At 42.1% G+C, this 21,777-nt stretch overlaps 6 protein-coding genes across 6 annotated transcripts; 1 reads left to right on the plus strand and 5 right to left on the minus strand.

Annotated features, from left to right (window-relative positions):
* Positions 1-103: 103 nt before the first annotated feature.
* BDB00DRAFT_766845 (HotDog domain-containing protein) lies at positions 104-1,484 on the minus strand (the record flags this gene model as incomplete). The annotated part of the gene is made up of 5 exons (XM_053119622.1): positions 104-659; positions 731-771; positions 853-1,041; positions 1,129-1,188; positions 1,272-1,484. The coding sequence occupies 5 exons, from the start codon at positions 1,482-1,484 to the stop codon at positions 104-106; spliced, it is 1,059 nt and encodes a 352-aa protein (XP_052977795.1).
* A 1,133-nt stretch (positions 1,485-2,617) lies between these two features.
* On the minus strand, positions 2,618-4,695 carry BDB00DRAFT_832630 (uncharacterized protein). Its single transcript, XM_053124217.1, has 4 exons — positions 4,421-4,695; positions 4,157-4,236; positions 3,101-4,092; positions 2,618-3,027 (listed from the first exon to the last, which is right to left on the minus strand). The coding sequence occupies exons 1-4, from the start codon at positions 4,518-4,520 to the stop codon at positions 2,949-2,951; spliced, it is 1,251 nt and encodes a 416-aa protein (XP_052977796.1). The 5' UTR covers positions 4,521-4,695; the 3' UTR covers positions 2,618-2,948.
* A 184-nt stretch (positions 4,696-4,879) lies between these two features.
* On the plus strand, positions 4,880-6,648 carry BDB00DRAFT_487018 (small GTPase). Its single transcript, XM_053117570.1, has 8 exons — positions 4,880-5,234; positions 5,360-5,386; positions 5,473-5,518; positions 5,613-5,701; positions 5,786-5,819; positions 5,993-6,186; positions 6,283-6,363; positions 6,435-6,648. Exons 1-8 carry the CDS (start codon positions 5,198-5,200, stop codon positions 6,554-6,556), a joined length of 630 nt encoding a protein of 209 aa, XP_052977797.1. The 5' UTR covers positions 4,880-5,197; the 3' UTR covers positions 6,557-6,648.
* On the minus strand, positions 6,562-9,315 carry BDB00DRAFT_487214 (uncharacterized protein). The gene is made up of 3 exons (XM_053117571.1): positions 9,111-9,315; positions 8,602-8,921; positions 6,562-8,484 (listed from the first exon to the last, which is right to left on the minus strand). The coding sequence occupies exons 2-3, from the start codon at positions 8,909-8,911 to the stop codon at positions 6,740-6,742; spliced, it is 2,055 nt and encodes a 684-aa protein (XP_052977798.1). The 5' UTR covers positions 8,912-8,921; positions 9,111-9,315; the 3' UTR covers positions 6,562-6,739.
* Positions 9,316-9,530: 215 nt separating this feature from the next.
* Positions 9,531-14,853, minus strand: BDB00DRAFT_874264 (uncharacterized protein; the record flags this gene model as incomplete). The annotated part of the gene is made up of 20 exons (XM_053127208.1): positions 9,531-9,776; positions 9,856-9,984; positions 10,063-10,693; positions 10,796-10,905; positions 10,991-11,099; positions 11,171-11,342; positions 11,440-11,701; positions 11,786-11,868; positions 11,935-12,134; positions 12,226-12,300; positions 12,383-12,480; positions 12,577-12,791; positions 12,941-13,049; positions 13,094-13,230; positions 13,385-13,596; positions 13,723-13,915; positions 14,013-14,170; positions 14,273-14,414; positions 14,555-14,717; positions 14,815-14,853. The coding sequence occupies 20 exons, from the start codon at positions 14,851-14,853 to the stop codon at positions 9,531-9,533; spliced, it is 3,483 nt and encodes a 1,160-aa protein (XP_052977799.1).
* A 4,620-nt stretch (positions 14,854-19,473) lies between these two features.
* Positions 19,474-20,925, minus strand: BDB00DRAFT_752034 (uncharacterized protein; the record flags this gene model as incomplete). The annotated part of the gene is made up of 3 exons (XM_053118635.1): positions 19,474-19,605; positions 20,663-20,801; positions 20,864-20,925. Coding segments are annotated over 3 exons (333 nt in total), but the record flags the coding sequence as incomplete, so codon positions are not given.
* Between the last annotated feature and the right edge of the window lie 852 nt (positions 20,926-21,777).

Genomic DNA, 21,777 nt, shown 5'->3' on the forward strand with positions numbered 1-21,777 from the left:
ATACGAATCAAATCCCCCTGTTCTAAGAGGATTGGGAGGGGGTTCAATGATATAATAATACTTAAGAGTAGACGTTCTAAAAAAAGATGATGTAATACTGATCTTATAACTTGCTTGGTGCGGTAGCAACATGATCCTCACGCTGTTTCCGACGACGTTCCTGCTCACGACGCGACAATCGAACGATACCTTCTTGAGCCGTGGTAGCCACCAGCGTTCCATCCTGTCTATACAACCGTCCAAAAGCAACGCCACGTCCTTCACTTGTCCGAGGACTCTGCATTTCATACAGCAACCATTCGTCTGCTCTGGCAGGGGCGTGGAACCACATGGAATGGTCCAAACTGGCCATCATACCAATGGATCGAGGCGCCAAGCCATTGGCTAAAGCGGCGGTGCCAATGAAAGCGCTGTCCGAAGCATATGCAACAATGCATGCATGAAGTCTAGGATCGTCGCTCAATGCGCCCCGGGTTTTGAACCAACGGTGTTGCAAATCCTTGGCTTCGATTTTACCCGTAAACGCTTCTTGTGGCGAAGGATTATGCACGTTGCGGTAATCGATGGGTGCAGATTCTTCCATGCGTGATTCAATGTGTTCCCGGTATTTGGGTGGTAGGTCGTGGTGTTCTAGAACCTTTTGTAGTCGTTCATACTCTCTAAGGAAACATTTAGGTTTTTAAACTTGCATGATCGAGTTTTTTTTTTTTTTGTTATTGTAAACACTTACGAAGATAAGCTTTCTGGACCGGGTACGTCAGGCATTGTGCTCTATATAAGGACCAAAAAAAACCCCCTTGTCAGAAAGAAACAGTTTTGTTTCATGCCACATGGAAATGACCAAAGTATTACCTGATGTTCAAGAGTAATGCTGGTACTGTCTGGTTTGGCAAAACTAAAGCTGCTCACAAAGATCGCCTTGCCTCGCTGGGTTGCTGTGATGAAGCGAGTGGCAAAGGATCGACCATCGCGCAATCGCTGGACTTGATACACCACAGGATATTCGACGTTGCCAGGCAAAATAAAGTAACTATGCAACGACTATAAAAAAAATTTCTCTTTTAGCAAACAAAACTAAAGGCTTTACTCAACCCAACTCTCAATCCCTAATTTAATATTCAACTTTACATGAACATGAAATTCCTCGGGGACCGTATTAAATGCTGCACGGAGTGCTTGAGCGACAATCTAAAAGAAAAAACCCTCGCCAGTGGTCAACAACACAAACAATCACTTTTTCGACCTCCCTCTCTCTTTTTGGACATATATACCTGACCACCAAAAGCACCTCGAGCTCCGGGAGGCAACCACAATTCTTTGCTCATGTATAAGTTTGTGTCGATCTCTTGAACATCGACCGCTTCAGCAATGTGTCTTGCATAATCGGCTTCTTCCGAGGAAGCGGTGGCCAGGTCAGTGGCAGCTTCTGATCTATTGGACGATTTATCAAACGAAACAACGGCAGGGAATGTTTTGTTTGGCATGGTCAATGTGAGAAAAAGAAAGTGATTTGTAAGGAAGAAGAGAGGGGGGGATATGGTTGAAAAAAAAGAAGGTTCAGTCGGTTATATATTATATATATTGGGCAAATGGGTTGGTTATATACACATAGAATGACAACGGTTGGGCCCTTTCTGGGAATTATAGGGTCAATCTCAGCAGTATCATCCGAAAGGTGTCATTTTCAATGACAAATGCATATTCAGGCAAAGCACTTTTCGCTGTCTTACCTGATAAAGAATACATGTATTAAACCCGCCTCTTGGATCTCTCCCACGTTTTCTTTTCTCCCCTCCCCTTCACTACCTCCCTCCCCCCCCAAACTAGGTCACGGTAATATGTGCTTAGCTCTCTTTCCAACAGCCAAGGGAAAAACCCTTTGTTGAGGCCCATTTTGATGACATAAAGACTATGTTGCAAATATATCCATGATCCATGGGAGCCCAAACTCTTTTTGAGAGCAATATGCATTACTATCAAGTCATCTGTAGCACGTTGATAAGATTGCGTTAGCTTTTCACTGCTGCTATAATGGAATAGAACAAGGCCCCATGTGGGCAGCTGCAAAATGCTGCTGACGGCCGGGATTTTTTTCTGCCACACATCATGTAGGAACGGATGTTTGTTTAGCCGTGCATTTGTCACTTGCACGGTGTGCCTCAATTCTCGGGTTTTCTATGTTAGGGGGGTTAGAGAAAGAGCGGGAAATCTTATGTCAGATATCGTATCAGTTGAAAAGCAACCGTTTTGAACGAGTGTAAGATGAGCTTCTGTAAGAAAAAAAAGCAGTGCTTCTTTGCCGATCAGAGGCAGATATATATATTCGTTCCAATGCCTTTTTCTCCATATGCTCTGCTCTCAAAGTTCTCTTGTTCTTATAGAATTTGTATGTAGCAGCGTGCTCCGGACAAGCATCAATTCCAAGGAACAACGGGGTGGGTGCTTTGCACAGACAACAAAAGAAAAAGAGCTTTCCCAGCGTAAACGGACCTTTGAGGAAAAAAAGTCAGGTGTGGGGATAAAAAAAAAAGGAGATGGGTTCCTCCTCTTACTTTTTAATATATGTAAACTCAATAACAGGGGGGTTTTTTTGTTTTCTTTGTCTGTGTGCGTGTGCGTGTATGTGCTTTGTGCGCGCGCAGAGAGAGAGAGAGCGAAAGAGAGAGCGAGACGGTGCTCAGAGAGGTGGAAGAGAAAGAGAGAGAGAGAGAGAGAGAAAAAAATATACTACAAGAACTTTTTATGTTTGAAAGGGTCGGGGGTTGTGGGTGTGCACACGGTCGTGTGTTGGTAAAGAAAAGAAAAAGAAAAAGTGTGTATGGAGTGTGTGTGTAAAAGAACATGCAAGTATGGTAACTACAATAGCGAAAGAAGAAAGGACTGTGCGTGTGGTGTGTATTTGTAAAAGAAAAGGGGGGGGGTTTGTTATATAACATCACGAGATTACTTTAGAGATTGGTTGCCTCGTAGTAGTCCCGTGGATGCAAGAACATGCATCGACTACCAAAGCTACATTCATCGCCAGCACTGTGTATAGTAAAAGAGATTAGCAAAATTGTGTAAGAGTCCCAATTCCAAAAGCCCAGTCCTCCTTCCTTACCGGCAAGGTCTGACAGGATGTCTGAATTTGCAGTTTCGGTTGCTGCACGTGGGCCAATAGTCACAACGCGACTTCATGGGAGGCGTGTATGACTGACGCTGTTCTTCAATCATTTCTAACCGTGTCAACTTTTTCTTTGCAGCACCTCGTCGTCCACCCTTCTTGTTCTGCTGCTGCTGCTGACTGCGTGCCGTTGGTTCCCGGCCTCCTTGTTGCTGTTGTTGTTGTTGTTGTGCTGTTGCCAGTTGTTGTTGTTGATCAGCACCCGCAGCGACAGCATCACCCGCTTCGACCGAATAAAGGCTCATGGATTGCTGCTGACTATTGGGTACAGGCAAAGGCTTGTTGTATTGGAATTCGGGAATAGAGATCAGCGAAGGCCAGCCCATGCTGTATTGAGGCATAGGCTCGTTCTGGGGCTGTTGCCAATAGGACGATGAGGACGACGACGCCTTGTTGTTGTTGCTTGATTCATTGTTCTTGTTGTTGTTTGAGGAAGACGAGGGTGTGATTGGGTATGATCGCTCTTCTTCCTGCTTGGCCGATGCGGATGACGAAGATGTGGTGCTAGAGGATGCAACAGGTGTGGGCGAGGAAGGGACAACAGCGTCTTCTTCTTCTTCCTCCGTGGTAGTTTCAGGTACTTTGTGTTCGGTTTCAGTCACACTCGCTTCCTGTTGTTGTTCCTCGACGACGGCAATCGGTGCTGCTTCCTGTTCCTTAGCAACAACAACAGTAGCAACAAAATCTTGTTTGTTGCCAGGTTGTTCCTGTGGTTGAGTGTCGTTGCTGTCGTCATTGTTGTCGGGTTGTTCCTGTTGTGCGGTTGCTGAGGCCTGTTGGCTTGGGTCAGCCGCTTTCGTGGCAGGCACGGCCGCATCAACGTCTTTTTTCTCCTTTACTTCTTCCACGATCGGCACAGTAGCATCGCTTTTCGTTACGTTGTTTGTCTCGTCGGTGGGCGTGACAGTGGTCGGATCGTTCTCCGATTCCTGTGTAACAAGATGCGGGTCAGAGTCTCTCTCTCTCTAAAGTAATGGTGGCTGACTGACTGACCTTATTCTCCGAATGAGCATTCTTGGTGTTGTTGTTGTTGTTGTTGCCGGGCAGTGACCGGGTGCTTTGAGAATCATCCTCTGATTTTTTTTTTCAAAGTCATATAAAGGAAGAGGTGGATGAGCATCATCACCAAAAGGTATTTTGCCCTTGGGATATATGTTGTGTATCGTCTGTAGAGAGGTATTCGTTGTACTTGAGCAGCAACAACAAAGTGTGGGGGGGAAGGGCACGCGTTATTATTATTTTTTCTTTGACACTTACTGGTAAGGTATTTGTAGGCAAGGACAGAGCCTAGGGTAAGAACAAACGTGCTGACAAGCACAACGCTGGGCCGTGCAAACATGTTTCGCGAGAATGCCATCAGGACGGCAGCAGGATAGTCTGATGATAGAGCAAACAACTTGAGAGAGAGGGAAAGAGAAAGAGAGAGAAAGGGAAGGGAAGAAAGGAAAGAGAAAACTGGAAAAATATAAACGAACGGGGAGCCCCCATCATCAAGACCCGATAACTGTTTTTTTTTTTCTTTCTTTTTTTTTTTTTTCGCATTCCGCCTTTGGAACTCTCATGAGATTTCATATCCGTTCCTGACACATTTCATGTTTCGTCAAATAATAATCAGGAGTCGTCTCATTCATTCATTCTCTCCTGTGTCTCATTGTTCCGATAATAAAAAAAGAAATGTAGAATGATGTTTTGATGTACCTCAGTGTCTGTGCTATCCTTCTTTAACTGGTAATGCTTCTTCTCTTTGGAGGGTCCATCACTCCCCCCACCTTTCTCATCTGCCTCGAAGGCTCTCCATGCAAAATGCTGCTTTGCCCAGAAGATGGTGGATCACGGTCAGTCTGACATGTAGAGTTATGCTCTGTATATATGTGTGTATAGTACAGTACAGTGCAGTACAGTACAGTAGCAATGTACATTCAAACCCAGTCCTGGACCCAATAAAAAACCCAGAGTAAGAAGCCAGGGCCGGTTGTCTCTCTCTCTTTCTCTCTTTCTTTGTTTTCCAGAGTACATAGTTTAGTTATAAGCACGATGAGCCGAGACGACGAATACGATTATCTTTTTAAAGGTAATACTACACGCCTTACAAGGGCTATCCATGCCTTCTTTCCTCCCTGTTTTGCGTGCTATCCCCGCTCATACATCATCATCCTATATTACATCCCCCTCCTCCTCCTCGCGGGAATCTTGTAGTTGTACTTATTGGTGACTCTGGTGTTGGTAAGTTTAAATTTCCCGGACTATTCCAGTTACACTCCTTGATGGAGCGTCTTTTGACGCGATATTAACGATAATAATAACGATAGGCAAGACGAATCTCTTGGCTCGATTTACTCGTAACGAGTTCAATTTGTAAGTTCTGCCGAACCTTTTTTTTGATCATTTTCCTCCGAGGCACACACATGCAAAAGAGACCTTTTGATTCTAAAATATCATAAAACAACAGGGAATCCAAGAGTACCATTGGTGTAGAGTTTGCTACTCGTAGTGTTCAGGTTGACAACAAGACCGTCAAGGCACAGATCTGGGATACAGGTAATTCTAAAAGAGTAGAGAGGGAAGACACAAGGTTTTCTGACTTTTTTTTTTCCCTAACTCTTACCTACACAAAAAAAAAAGCGGGTCAGGAACGTTACCGAGCCATCACAAGCGCGTAAGCTTATTTTTTTATATTTTATTTTTTTTCTGTTACCGCTCCCTCCGAAAAATGATCAACTTTAATCCTAATCATCACGGGGCAAAAAAAGGAGGGGTTGATTGGCACCATACACATACACATCTTGATTTGTCAGGGACTGACGATACTTTGTTGTCGATTGACCACAGATATTACCGGGGTGCCGTAGGCGCCTTGTTGGTCTACGATATTGCAAAGTATGCCACCTACGAGAACGTGACACGATGGCTCAAGGAGTTGCGCGATCATGCAGATTCGAATATTGTTGTCATGCTCGTCGGTAATAAGAGTGATTTGAAACATTTGCGTGCCGTTCCCACCGAAGAAGCTAAACAATTTGCTGGTAAGAAGAACTCTCTCTCTCTCTGTGTGTGTGTGTGTATATATATGTGTTGTAGGGTGGTAAGCATAAAGAAGAAACTCATTATTTTGTGTAAAGCCGATAATGGGCTTTCGTTTATTGAAACGTCTGCATTGGATTCGAGTAACGTTGAGTTGGCATTCCAGCGTATCTTGACAGGTAATAATAATATAAGATAGTGGCTCTATTATTCTCTAGCTAACACATGCTTCTTCCTCAAATTTACATAGAAATCTATCGCATCGTGTCCAACAAGGCTCTCGAATCATCCAATGATGTAATCAAGCCTACGGCGGGTGAGACTATCTCGGTGTCCCAGCAACCCGAGGAAAAGCAGGGTGGATGCTGTTAGAAGGAAAAAGAACCCCCAGTAGTTTTTATTTTTTTTTTGATTTACATTGACACAAAAAAGATATTTCTTATATAATTTATTTTTTTATTTATTCGTATTTTATATATATATATATTTCTATACCCCACCTCCCGCACACACACATACACACACACTATAAACATCCATCCCAAAATTATTATATTATTTCTTAAATGAGAATTCGAAAAATGGCCGTGAAAAATTATTAAAAGAGGAAGGGGGTGCTGCATGCATACTGGCTAACGACTTGGATGCAGGTGGTGGTGGTGGTAATGGTGGCATCGATAGAGAAGATCGAGAACGCGGCTGGAAGAGCATCGAGAGACTCCCACTCGCCTCTAACATGGCTGTCTTTTCTATGGACGTGAATGGCGACTCTTCCATATGACTATTACTATTACTACTAGCACCCGTAGCATTATCCGAAACAAGATAATGCAACGCTTTCATCCAAGCGCGATGTGCCATAATATCCAGACATCGAATCTTGAGACTCCGTGCAGGTGTCTGAACCATGATACTCGGTGGACTCAGAGTGTCATCCCCCCGACCGCCACCGTCTGGAATCGCTTGGAACGACAAGATCAATGCACTCTTGTTCCCATGGGCGTGATGGGTATCCATCCCTGGCTCGCGTGAACTCCAATACATGGTCCGGGTATACGGATGGATCCAAAAGAACCGCTTGTGCTTGTTTTCCGAAATCCCGCTGCCAACCACTTTGCGCGTGTATTTGTACATCCAATCGCCAATCATGGTCCGCGTCACAGCTGGAACAAGGTTTGTCGTGAGTGTGGCGCGACTGTCACTACCGCTTGCAGGCATCGGCTCTTGTTCCTTCTTGTTGTTGTTGTTGATAAATGCTGGATCAAAGTCAAATGCAGAAGCACGTGCAGGACTAATCAGGGCTTGGTCGCGCTTTTGTGGAGGATCGCCGTCGTGAGACGTGTTGTATACATACGTGTTGGATTGCACGACAAACGTGCCATAGTTCTCGTAACTGTTACCACCACCACGACTACTACTACTACTACTGCCGGCAAAGTTTTGTGACGGGATAGTACTCGGTGACGATTCGAGAGGTATGCTGTGATTGGTGATGGGCTCAAATGCGACAAAGTCCCACATGGTTCCTGCGTTGACGAGCTCGTCACCAAGCGACATTTCTCGTTGTTGCGGTTGTAGTCTTCTAACATGTTGTATGGCCTCCTCCTCTTCTTCCTCCTTGTGTTGTTGCTCTTTTTCTTTTTCTTTGCCGTCGCTCTCATCTTCAACTGGAGAAGCGTCTTGCTGCTGTTGGAGTCCTTCAATCGTCTCTTGTGCCTCATACAAAAGCGTGTCCACTTCTGCACGCTTTACCCGCTCGCGGTTTAAATCACGTTCGAGAACAGCAACGATTTCATGAGCATGTTTGAGGGAATTCTGCAGTGTGCCGATTTCCAGCTGCAGCTTCTCCAGTGTCTTTGCATGCTGGCCGTCTTTTTTCTTTTTAGAAGGCGACGACGCCATGGCTGCTGCAGATGCGCCGGAGAAAGAAGGCGCTTTAGGTTGTTGCTGGGGTACCGGTGGCTGTCCACTCTCATTATCGTTCTTGTCCACCCTTTCGCCGTGTACAGGGCCCCGTTTGTGATGATGCTTTTGCTGCTGCAAAACCCTAATTTCGCGTCGTAACTGGGTTAATGTACGTCGCAGTGTGGCCACTTGTTGGTCGTGTTCTTTGGATTTTTCGTTCCATGCAAGTTGAGCGCTACGCAACTGATCCAGTTCGGCTGAGGACAGCGATTCTTGGCGCGCAAGTCGGTGTTGCTCCGCCAATGCTTTGGCTAGGTCTTGCGACATATCCTGCACTTGTTGCATGAGCTCTTGTTTCGCCAACTCCAAATTCCAGATTTCTTCGTTTAGTTTCTCTAAAACAATAGAGTTTTTGGTGTTTTTTTGTAGGTTGAGGAGGAGGAGAAGAACATGAATGTATGTGTGTATTCTGTTAAAGGAGAGCAATTGAAGCATGTCTCTTTCTTTATTACCCTCGCGCTGTGCTTTCTGTTTGAGCTGTTTCGCCAGCGTATCCATTTGATGCTCTTGCTCTACTTTCTCGAGCTCCAGAGCCATCAACGAATCTTGGTTTTGATGCAGCAACGATTGCATTTTGCGCACCTCGCTCAAAAGACCTTGACCGATCTCAGCGGCTAGTTCCATGTCATTGTTGTTGCTGTTATTGCTGTGTTTAGGCTGTAGACTGGTCGATTTAAGCATTCGTTTTCTAGGGCCTGAGGCCCGCCCTGGAGATAAGGACCCTTTGTCTGCATTCGTAGTATTCGTATTATGGCTCATCATAACGGTGACCCTGATCCGGATATGAGGATTTTTGTGTGTGTGTGTGTGTGTGTGTGTGTGAATGTGCCAAAAAAGAATAAAACAAAAACAATGACGTTAAAGAGGAGAAGATCAGGGAAGAGGGGTGGGGTGGGGCGGTGGGGGGAGAGAGATGAACCAAAAAAAAAAAAAAAGAAAAAGGGAAAGGGTTGATTTTTACCAAACTGGGGACCCTTCTCACTTGTCCCTGTCCGTTCTTCCTGAACTTATTTCTACTGCGTTTGCTGTCGTCGTTCGTAGTAGATATCGGAAAGAAAAAAAAAGCAGGGTGGAAAGTCGGTTGTTTTTTAACTTTTAGGAATGTGTGTATTTCCCTCCGAGATATACACATCTTTAATTGTCATCATATGGATCCTATGTCATGCATTCTATTCAAAGCCGTCGGACGATTTGTTCTTCCTATATAAAAAGTACTGTACTCCACCGAAGGGTCGTCGCTGTTGCACATGCGATAAATAGGAATCGATGCTAGGTTTTGTTTTGTTTCTAGAACTGTCCAAAACATCTAGTAGTAGTACACCTCTCTTTTTTATTATTTATTTATTTATTAATAAAGGCTGTGCATGTGTTGGCATACATTTTAACCGCGGATGGATAACGGTTTGTCAAACACAGAGCGTACACGACCCAACTTGTCGATATGATCCAATCCAAGCGCACTCTGCTCATCCAGTTGCAACAAAACATCCCACAGCTTGATAGCGTCCTCTTGTATAGGCTTGCTAGAGCGTGCCGAGACCATGGAAAACTTGACCTTGCTCCAGTCCTTGTCATTCATTCCTGTGCGAAGCTGAAGTCGTTTCTTGGTCTCACTGAACTCCTCATCCTATCATGATCACACTTGCGATGAGAAAGAGAGAGAGAGAAAATAGCCATTGTGTGTGTGTTTTTTTTTAATTGGGTACCTTTTTGAGTAATAGTTGGAATGGAACAGAATGAGTACGCTGTAGGTCTCGTTGGTAGTGGAATACAGGTAGATAGAAAGGCTGCCCTTCTTCTCCATCGTACATCTCCAGCTCCTCTTGAGGTACCTCCTACAACAACAACAACAAAAAGTCAAAGGTAAGCACACACCTCTATCACAGAACAAAAAGGGGATTGACATGATGTACCTCTGCATAGAGACGTGCTATTTGACTATCGCTGATTGCCGTAATTGGATCAGAGTCCACAAACTCACGATGGAATTTATTGTTCAATGCTTGAAAGATACGCGCCTGCCGTGTGCCACTATCGGATCTGAAAGTAGCCCCTTGGGCTTGGAGCACCTGGAGCAAATCGGCAATGCAGCCACGCTTGGAGACCAACACCTTGATCGTATTGGTATCGCTCAGCGTGGGCGTGCACAGGGTGATTTCCAATGTACGTTTCATTTCCAACTCGGCAAGCGAGATATCGTGGACTTGATATACCAGCATGGGGTTGGCACTGATCATGCCACCGCCAATATGGCGCAGGATTTCTCCAAGCAAATGGGGTGAGTTGGGCGGAATTGGCAATGGCTCTTCATTTGCGTGCGCTTCAGGCGGTGTGAAAAGCTGTACCTTTTGAGGGTTGGCTTGCAGCTTGTCGGCGACCCGCTGGACTACTTGGGCATACTGCATGTTTTTCTTGAGTGTTAGCTTGAACTCCATGCTCGGGTCTCGGTTGCGTGGAGTAAAGATTACGTCCACTCTGCGGAACATAAAGTCCAAAAAGTCGGGTATCGTTGGATACTTTTCGTCCTTGATAAGCTGGGCTTGCCTAGTAGCATGATAGTAAGAGCACAATTGTATTACACCGTCAGCAAGGGTGTTGTTGATGCAAGAGAGAGAGAAATAGAACGGCGTTATAAGGTATACGAACTCTTCTTCTGTAAGGGTCTTTTGTACACAAATGATATCGCCATGCTGTATCTCTGCTTGTTCAAACGTCTTTTCCATATCCATCTTGTCGGTCATATTGGGCTTGATTTCCTATTGTTATTGCAAATGCCAGCATTAGTACTTTTTTGGGGTAATATAGAAGGAAAAATGCTGATTGCATGGGTTAAAAAAATACCTCATATAAATCAACTTTGGCTTCAAGCTCATAGCCGATCATCATTTTCACTCTATCCGAGATAGATCCAATCTTGTCTGTTTTGTTTACATAGAGATACCCCATACCACTACAATAAACAAGAACTCAATTAACCCTACTTTTTTCTTTGAGAAGTGATCTTTTTATGATCATCTGTACCTGATCAGTTGGTTCTCTGGATCAAAGTATTTGATGAATACCAGATTATCTGTAACGGGTACGAGCGGTGGATATTGGCCTTCATCGGGCTGGTCATTGGTAGAAATCCTTTCCACGAATATGCGCAAAAGTGCATGGTTTGTCAGATAACGATTCAGGATATCACTGATTGCTAATATAAAAAGAAAAATGGACACTTAGTATAATACTCCTTATATGCTCATCATATAGCCGTGCAAAACAATAGTTCTTTGAATGGGCTGCTTTACTTTGATCTTCATTATTGGCCTCGACGATATGATCATCCGCTCGGATGGTACGGTTCTGGCGGTTCACAATAGACCATACTCTGAATTGGTTTTTAGGAGTAGCAAGCTTTTCTGCCAGTAAATCCTTGAACTCTCCAAACTTCATGGCTCTCCGCACTTTCAGTCCTTGAATCGGAGAAGTGGACTCGTCGCCCCAAAGATGGTCATTTTTCGGTATAAAGTCGAATCCTTCGTTCAATTCAAACGCCTTTTCAGTGATGATCTAAGGATAGTGGTTAGTGACCACAGTCAAGTCGTTTCTATAATGCACCATCCAAATCGATAGCTGTGCTGTATATGTATATACCTGAACCCGTATGTGCAAATGTTCCTCGCTCTTTTCCTTGTCCTCATCATGCTTTTTCTTGCGTTCCTCCTCCAATTTTGTCACTATAGATGACCTTTCTTGGATAAATTATCGAATGCTCTGCCTTTCTCTTTCTTTTTTCTTATTACCCAAGTGTCTAGGAATATCGTGCTCGGAAACATCTGCAAGGATTTCATCCTGCATGGATTGTCGAATATACACCAACATGTACGCATTTGTGAACCGTTTGAAACCATGATAATTTCCTCCCAAGAACTCGCCACCGTAATTAGCCTCCAAGACTTCCTTCTTGGCTACTGGGATAACTCGGTCATCGTCAAATCTCAGCCTATATGTGCACGTCGTGGGAATGGGTTTCATAGTTGAAGATTACCAATGTAATAATTTACGAGAGACGCTATTCCACCCCTTCTCCTTACCATCGATCCTCTTTTGTAGGCTTGACAAATGCAAAGTAATGGCCTGCTGTCAAATCACCCGAGTGTACCAGAACACTTGTTTTGTAAAGGCAGCAAAGCTTTTTTTTAGTACAATCATCGTCACTCGTAGAGAGAGCTCTACTAGGTATTCTCTTACCCATGCAAGATATACTTGTGGGGTTCTGAACGATCAACGCTGGAATCAAGGTATGGCTCCAAGTCAATTTCCAATGGGAATTCGTGCCTATCATTGATCTATCAAAACAACGAATCATGGTAAGAGCAGTGGTTGAAGAACCTATCCACCAGTACAGTCGGGTAGTTGTGTAAATAGAACAATGTTGCATATACCTTGACCATAGCATCGCGATTGATATCGTATTCAAAGCGCTTGAGCTGAAGATGTAGCACAGGAGGAAAACTTTCAAAAATAACGCCCTTTTTGGCGTCCTGTAAGCCATAACCTTCGGCACTATACTTATTCTCTCCCTCCAACGTTTCCTCTGCGATATAATCGGCAAACGAGTCCGCAAGCGTACTGCATCCTTTCACATTCAACTGAATATCTATAGAAAGGTATTTATACAAGACAGGTTTTTGAGTTAATACAAGATTGAATGAATCGTAACATATCATGCAGGGGCCGGTATATATATATATATATATATATATATATATATGGAAAGAAGGAGACAAAAACAAATAATGTGCTTACCGTAATAGTCTTCGCTTCTAGAAGATTCGTATGTGACGTTGATGCACTTGATGTAGCTTCTCATACGGCCAACGAAAAGCTTTTTGATAGCTCCATCAGCCGGAGTATTCTGCACAGAACAATGGATCAGCCTGGACTTTTCTTCCCCGAGACAGCCATCAATCCTCGAATATTTGCCTTCATCTTGGTTTCGAGTGTCTCCTGGAGTATTCGATTGAATTCTTGAACATCGTGTTGCATAAATGCTTCGGAGGAATCCCATCCAAACGATCTCGTTACTTCGACCGTATCTATTGGTATTATTATGGTAGTAGTGTATATATTTATTGACACGCAAAAGAAAACCGTCTACATGCATTAACATTCTTTTGCCGTTGTCATCATAAACGTGCCCAATACTCCTCTTCCCGAAAACAGACAAAATTCAAAAAAAGAAATACAGACCAACAGAGTCAATGCTTGATTGTAGGTTGTAGAACAATCTTTGCAAAGCATAAGCAATGCTTCCAGTCGGATCATCGTCGTTGGTCGGAATTTGATAAACGGCTTTACGGAAATAGTTTGTGCAGTACAAAGACTGAAAGAGTGAGTTCATGTAACATGTGGCACCTTGGTTTTTTAATCCCACAAAGCCAGTCGTCTTTTTGGAATCGTAGCTATTCCAGTTTTTTTTCAGTATTACAAATAGATCATATATATCACACAAGAAAAGGGAAAACGCTGGAGGTTGGTGGATCTGATAGATCAAAAGCCACAGCAATTGCATATATACATATACTTACTCGAGAAAGTTATGCCAAAGTACGCCGGTTTCATCTTTGACCACCCGAACGATGGCCGTGATTCTAATACAATTATTCTCTAAAAGTGCTGCTGCGCGGTAGGTTTGAGAATCATCATCCAGTAGTCGATCGATGGATACCATGCGCAGAAAGCCCCAATCAGATGCGGATCGCGTGAATCGATGACAAGCAGCTAATACATTACGCGTGCACACCACGAGTTGAAAGGGAAGAAAAAGTCAGGTACAGATAGATCAAAAAAACAGTATCTAGCTACGAAGGTCTCTTACAAAGGCAATTATAATTCGTTGGATCTGATGGTCTCGATACAAAGATCCCAAATTGAGCACAGGCATACGCTTCAGTGTCGGTCGCGATGTCTGCCAACTTTATATACACCGATACGGTTTCAGCTTGGTTATTTCCACGAGGGAAAAGCAAGATGCTCCTACAGTAAACACACACACACACACCATCGTGTTAAACAATCAGTACTAACTGGTGTGGAGGGTGAGGGAGGGGGGATATAGTCAGCGCCATCGAACGTTACCAGTGATATCCGCCTGCTTCAAAGGCTGAGCTTTCGATACGAGGTGGTAGATCCGACCAGTTTGAGATTTCCCATTGGAATGTTTTCGTGTCAATGACTTGTTCATCAACTTTTCCCAAATTACTGTCTAAAATAGTCTCGGCTACAAAAGAGAAAAAAGCGAGAGAGAGGAACGCAAAAGTAGAAAAGAACAAGGAAGCCAAGAGTCGCCAAGAGACGAGGAAGGAAAGTTGTTAGTTCCAAGTACCTTACTTCCCACCACGTAAAAAAGAAGAAGCTTACGGTCGTCAATGACAGATAGAGCGTGTGAAAGAGGAGGTTCTGGAACTTGGACATTGCTATCTGACATTGCCGTATCGTCAAGTTCGTCATAAGCCGGAGGCAGTTCTTCCTCGGGAGTGTGGGTGTCGCTATCCCTGTTGTTCTTCATATCGTTGGAATCATCCTTGGAAAAAAAAAAAAAAGATCCCGGGCCTGCATTAGACAGCCAAGAACAACCTTACAAGAGAGTCAAGCAAAAGAAGGTTAGAATGGCTTGTTACCACTGTTGCAAGTTCCACTGGTTTTCCAGTTTGAGTCATTCCTGCAAAAAAAAAGAGAGAAAGAAAGAGCGGTATAGGTTATTCGTTATGCCCCACCCTTTGGATCCCGCTCATGTGGTCCATGTGGCGGCGTCAGGGCAAGTCAGATAAAGCCCGCTCACCTTTTTTGTTGACGGTTTCCCCATCGACAACTGGTTGTTACCATCACTACTGTCCGCTGGGATGATGCTTTTTTAGATGTGATAGGTATATATTTCGATTGAAGCTGCTGCTTTACGATACGTAGTGTTGCAAGATTGTTTAAGATTGTCGATCGCGGTCCTACTAGCATAGTTTTCAGCTGGCAGTAGTAGCACCACACCTGGTTGTCAGAATCAAAAGAACATAAATAAGCACACTATAGGAAGCATCATGCATGTCTTATTTGGAGAGGCCCATGCACGACGAAAAGCAAATATATGTAGACCCTCTCAAACGTTGATCTTTATATCTTTGTTATGTTTATCAATCATTAGGGGCATGCTACACAACGTCTTTCTTACTTTTGGGGCGGATGATCCTTTAAATACGTGTATTAGGATCAAGGTTGTAATCTTACGAGCACAGAAAAACGAAGGATACGCATCAAAGGAAGGTAAGAGTAATGATGATTATAATCTCATGTGCGTCGATGCGCTTTTCTATCTGAGTCCCTCAGACGATATTGTTCTTGACTATTTACGTTGCAGTTCAATGGCAGCAAATACTATCATCATATCATCACCAGCAGCAAGTTCAAAAAGCATGGATTACAGTATATACTTGTTAGATGATGAATCGACTACCTACATTGCCGTATGTATCCGATAATATAAAAAAAGTGGGACGCATATAGTATAAAAATTTGTTTATTCTTTATTGCTGCTACTATGAGCAATGCATCGATGTATCCGCAATAATACAGCCATTAAGGCTGACATGCTGCAAACATTGTAGACGCAAGTCTTTAGATCAGCATAATTAACTCCATCGGCTGTCATTCCTGTCACGAGCACGCGAAAGCGGGCTGTTGAAGCTGCATATCGGTCCCGGTACTCTCCATGCCTACCAAGTACTACATATTCATAACAGTCTTCTTTATTTTCCTTTTCACTAAAACATGTATGTATATCACATACATTTCACAGATTCACCACCTAATCAGTTACTTCTGCTTCTGTGATCACTCGCTACCCTCATAAAACGATTACTGAACTCAACCTCACAAGCTGAGTGTATTCATGTTGTACAGGCGTATTGTTCATGCGCCAGTTTTTGTCCCGCCATTCCTAATACACCAACGGATCGGATGCATTTCTGCGAATTCCCGATGTATATTTATTCATACAAGCGTAACTCTTCATCATTTCTGTCTTTTTATCTAGCATATTAATCATGTCAATATACAATCCCTATATGTCTTATGACATCGCGCTGAGTCATATGAAAAACTGGTTGGGTTGGTTAATCATCATTCAATAAATCACATCGTGCTACAACGGATGTTGCACAAACGATGCGTTTTTAGTGATACAAAAGACTGGGCGCAACACTAAGGCAAAAAGCAACATTTAGCGCATAAAAAGCTATCATTGATGCTGTTGAGTAACCATCCTGATAATAAATGGCCATGCCCCACACTGTTTAGAGCTGAAATCATCAAAAACTCTCCTTTAGACTACCAAGACAATACATGTATATCTAATGCGTCAGCTATAATGAAAACAAACAGTCCAGCGTATAGCTTGTTGGAGTTCAAGCTACAAGAGATGGCATCCCTTTGACTTCAATTTGGCGGATGATGTTTTTATCATGGCGCAGTGTTTTTTTTTTCAACTTGGCGTCTAATATCTTCCAAGATGGCGCCTACTACTTTTCATTATGGCGTCCCTTTCTAACTATCATGGCGGCTCAGATTTCATTTATACTACTACTGTAGTTGCAGAAAAAGCTGGTAAAAGTTGGGTGCCGTTCAATAGATAATAAAGTGGAAAAGGCCTTTCCCCCATCGAGTTGATTTGTTTACAGTAGCCAAGAATTTCTTGGTGTAGTGATTGCACTTGGTTAAAGTATAAAAGCAGCTTCTGTCACTGTACCTTCTTCAAGATAGGTTCAGCAATTTTATCACCATTATGTACGCCACCTACAACCCCAATGCTATGCACAGACTGCAGTGGAAGACGTTTAATACAACTCCGCACTACCATTTGACCGTGATGAAAAAGAGCAGCAAGAGCCCCAAAAAAAGCATGGAAGAAGAATTTATCAAAAACGAAGATCCGTACCATCTTGTTAACAAGGAACTCGATACTGATCAAGTTGCGATACAATCCCTCGTGTCAATGACAAGATCAGCAAATGAAGCAGAGAAGATAATTATAATTATACAGTATAAGATAAGATGAGGTTGAAAATTGATTGAGTATTATTATTTATGTATGACGCCAGCATGAACTAGACGATAACGAAGTTAAAACACCAAAAAAAAAAACGAAAATAACTGGAGAAACACATCTGGAAGGCGCGGCCCAAAAAATGTCCTTCTACCAAAGGCCATAGAAAAAAGAGGAAGAGAAAGACCTCGCAAAAGCTCTCCAAAAGAGGTTAGAATCCAGGTATATTAGACACTTGAGTAATGTGTACCTGTCAATCCCTTTCATTATTACTCAAGCATTCAACTAGGATCGCATAGTAAACACACAGATATACTCATTAATGAACTCGTCGATATGAACCGAATGTGATATTGAACTGTGCAGAAGCTGCACGTCAACTAACGCATGCCAGAACGCACTTCCCAACGCTGCCCAGTTTCGAGACGGCGCGCCATATCTGCCCAGTGAAGTTGATAAATTTGAAGGAGTGACGCCCTAGTTGACAAGTAAGCACACTGACGAGCACTTATAACTATACATCGAAAACCCGACCATGACGCTTAGACAAGCCCAAGCGATGCTTTGTGATAAGTACCAAGTCCCGATCACGCAAAGCAGACTACAGCTGCACATCGTGTAGCACTGTGGGTTGACTATGATAAAGATCAAAAAAATAAATATCCCAAGCTCGAAACTCTAAGAAAACGATTGCAAACCGGAAGGGCTGGGTCCTAAACGTCCAACAAGAAAATATCGACTGTGTTACAACTGTGTTTTTATCGATGAGGCCAGGCTTAAATTTTAATACGCAGTGTACATCTGGGCGATCGAAACGGGGAACTCCTAGCAAGACATCGATCGCCTGACCATCGTGGCATGAATATAACAATTTTTGGGGCTATTGTCGCAAAGGCTGTGATAAATCTTTCAATGAGGAAGCCACAAGCAGCAACTGGATCCAAGAAACGATAGGTACAGAGTGGAGAGGAGCATATTGTTGGAAAAAACTGGTACACGTGCGCAGCACTTTGTCAAGTTTTTAAAATAGTGATAGATGCTCTTGACAGGAACCACATACAAGGAAGTATCTTTGATTATGGATAATACAGGTACACATATGACACACGAAGTCAAGGAAGTCGTTGAACACTATAGATATAAACTACCATATTTGCCTGCTTATTCACCCACTCTAATCCTATCGAGCTCTTTTGGCTGAAGCTGAAGAATGTTGTTAGACGGGAGCTTTGGACAAAGGGTGATAGCTTGACATCTCGTGCTATTGATGGTTTGATGCCTCTAAAAACGTTAAAGCTAAGGATTGCCCTGGATGATTCAAGCACTCTTTAATTTTTTTCCGCGATGCATACAAGAAGAAGAGCTGTTGTAATTTGTTTTATCATAAATAAACCTTGTAATCGTCTAACGCATCAGCTTCTCCTGCAACTACGGTAATAGTATATAAGGATCTGGGCCGCCGTGATAATGGTAAAGGGACGCCATAATGAAGCAGTAGGCGCCATCGTGGAAAATAATAAACGCCAATTGAGGAAAAATACTACGCCATGGTTAAAAGCACCATCTGCCATAAGAAATTCCGCGACGCCATCTATTACAGGTTTTTTCTTTAGAAAAGGCAGGTGGTTTTTTTGGTATGGCGGTGGGGGAATATCATGATGGCTTGGGATACGTCTTTCTTACTTGGTGCGAAGTTTATTTTTTCCAATTTGGCATCATGATGAATTATAAGATGGCGGCTTGCTTTCCCAACATGACAGAAGGGGTTATCATTATGGCGGCTTACTACTTTGTAGAGGCCAACAAAAAAGCTCTCAACCACTGTTTTAATTGCTCATGTTCACCATGTAGCGACAAGCAGCAAGTCAGAAACGAAAGAGATGAAACAACATCCATTAGCTAAACCAAAAGACCGAGATCACGGACTATCCAGACGACCACATGTGGCAAATGAAAAGAGCTTCACACATCAGAACTAATGATAACTGGAATACATCAGTGGAACAGAAACAAAACAAGGCTATCAATAGAATGATACAAGGGATATATACACGAAAGCGGATCACTGTGGGTGAAGGCAGCGAGAGGACATTTGCTTGACTTAATCGTTTCTGCTGACTGAGACGAGACCAACATGCTCTTTTGTAGTTCTTTTGTGATAATTTTATGCTCCAGGCACATTTCCTAAATTCAACAATGCCGGGGAGACATATTTATGGTAGTGTTGTATCTTCTGCTTTTGTTTTACCTTCAACTTGACCAACAGCTCGAAAACTTTGATCCAATGCAAATAGTCTTCCCAGTCAATAGGTACTACAACTGATCTCACCTCAATACAAATGATATGCATGCCATCAGACGTGGTTGCCAAAAGAGTAATCTTTAGGGATCCGTATCAGAACCGTAGAACCGGAACCGAACCGAACCGAAACCGAGAAAATACGGTTCGGTTCCTGTCAAGAACCGAACCGGAACCGAACCGGTTCTGTATAAGTAGAACCGAAGAACCGAGAGGCAGAAGATTGCAATCAGCGATTTTGGTAATTAGTATAAAGTAGGCTATAATGGAAGTTACGAACAATGTTATTCCGAAAAGACCACGAAGTAGTGTATTTGCAAGCCATACTTTATTGAAAAACTTAACAAAACCTGCAAAAGCAGAAGGGAGTAAAAAATAGTAAAGAAGATAAGAGAAAAAAATAAAAAAAACACTTCTTCTGACGGCAGCTTGCTTTCTCCGCCCATGACGCACATCATTACTTGTTCCTCTACTTTGCTACCCACATTGCATTTTTCTCCATGACGTACTACTTTACTAGATTTATCATGGCTTCTCGATCAGTTTTATCAAGTTTGTGCATTCCGTTTGAGATTGCGCATTCTGGGGCTCATAACAGAATTATCTTACCCATTCACCCTTTGCCTTTTATGAGACACTATACACTATACACACGTAGAGACACAGCAGCTGTACTGCCGGTTGTGGTTCAATTCCTCCAATGTTACGATAACATATTGTACTAGTAATACTAAGTCGCTCTAAGTAAGTACTATAAGCTCCACTTTTTTTTGTAAAAACTGTGCTTCAATCTTTAAACCATGCAATGACCCACATCGTATGAGAATGTTTACATTCTGTTTCTCTTATTCATTTTGAGATCGCTGTTCAATGTACAATAATAAATTATTCTTTTTTACTGCAGTATTCAAGTATACCGCGACATTTGAACACACACATCAGCTTTCATTTAAAGATACCGAATCTTGCCTTTTTTATATACATGATGGGTTCGGTTCTTCGGTTCGATTCTTCGGTTCTACGGTTCTCGTCGGTTCTAGTCGGTTCGGTTCTTGCTTTAGACGGTTCGGTTCGGTTCCCTTTAAGAACCGAACCGAACCGAACCGTGCGGATCCCTAGTAATCTTGCCCCCAATAACGTGGATGGAGAATATCTGGCGTTGTTTGAATGTGTTCGATGAAGCGTGATGATATTTCATCATATCCAGCTGTAAGCAAGCACTTATGCACTTGAGAAGCTTCAAGAAATCTTCTTGATTGTGTAGGGTATATTTTTGACTAAATTGTTCGCTTAATCATAAATGTTTTTTTACACACAAACCCTCTCATTTTTCCCTTACCCTGAGCACTCGATCAGCAGGCGTTCGACCTTGTCCTTTAGACTCGTTCCAAGCCCATTAAACAGCTTTGATCCGATATTGGGATGATATATACCTAGCTGCTTGCATAATTAAGATCCTTTTTTATACCTACGCCAGTAAAATATGAGTTCATTGAAGGCTAGTGACAGGGACAAACACAAAACTTACTAGGGAAACCATCCGTAACTATTAATCCATCTATAAATAATTAATCCACCAAAATTAAAAAATTAAAAATATTTTTGAAAAATAAAAAAAATTGAACTTTTTTTGTTATGGGAAACGTTTTAATCTTATTAAGTTATGAAGAACCTAAAAATATTATTTCGGATTAAAAAAAATGTAAAAAAGATAAAAAAAAATAGAATTAAGTTAAACTTTCTTTTTAATACGGATACAACAAAATAAAATAATATAATATTTAATTACATATAATATTTTAAGAGAACATTTATACTTAATTAACTATTTTATCTTAATTAAAAAAATTGAACCTAAAAGTATTTATTTATGTAGAAGAATAATGATTTTAAAAAATATTTACTATTTTATTTTTAATTTTATATTTTGAAAAATAAACAAGTTTTAAAAAAAATTAGTAAATTTTAAACTTTTTTAATACTGATTAAATTTAAATCGTCTCCCTATTTTTTAAATGTTAGATATTTTTTATAAAACCATCCCCCACCGTTATAAACCCTATTAATTTGGATAAATATAGTCGCGGAATGGTAATGAGCATATCCCTCCTAACATTTGTAACTTGTTACGAATGTTGATTCGATTATTAACAAAAATTAATTTATTGTTTACAATAAAATTAATTGTTAATGATTGAATCCTATATGAATGAAAGTAGGCCAGTCGCTGCACTAAAGTACTTGAAGATTGGT

The sequence above is a fragment of the Zychaea mexicana genome (assembly GCF_025766255.1).
Source record: "Zychaea mexicana strain RSA 1403 chromosome Unknown BDB00scaffold_57, whole genome shotgun sequence".
Lineage (NCBI taxonomy): Eukaryota > Fungi > Mucoromycota > Mucoromycetes > Mucorales > Lichtheimiaceae > Zychaea > Zychaea mexicana.

Bases quoted from the DNA above. Each gene is read 5' to 3' on its own strand.
- BDB00DRAFT_487214 (XM_053117571.1), bottom strand. From the start codon at position 8,911: ATGATGAGCCATAATACGAATACTACGAATGCAGACAAAGGGTCCTTA. The intron at 8,485-8,601 runs GTAATAAAGAAA...CTATTGTTTTAG, and splicing joins ACAGAAAGCACAGCGCGAGG to AGAAACTAAACGAAGAAATC.
- BDB00DRAFT_487018 (XM_053117570.1), top strand. From the start codon at position 5,198: ATGAGCCGAGACGACGAATACGATTATCTTTTTAAAG. The intron at 5,519-5,612 runs GTAAGTTCTGCC...ATAAAACAACAG, and splicing joins ACTCGTAACGAGTTCAATTT to GGAATCCAAGAGTACCATTG. The intron at 5,820-5,992 runs GTAAGCTTATTT...GATTGACCACAG, and splicing joins TACCGAGCCATCACAAGCGC to ATATTACCGGGGTGCCGTAG.
- BDB00DRAFT_832630 (XM_053124217.1), bottom strand. From the start codon at position 4,520: ATGGCATTCTCGCGAAACATGTTTGCACGGCCCAGCGTTGTGCTTGTC. The intron at 4,093-4,156 runs GTCAGTCAGTCA...CTTGTTACACAG, and splicing joins ATGCTCATTCGGAGAATAAG to GAATCGGAGAACGATCCGAC. The intron at 3,028-3,100 runs GTAAGGAAGGAG...TACTATACACAG, and splicing joins CATCCTGTCAGACCTTGCCG to TGCTGGCGATGAATGTAGCT.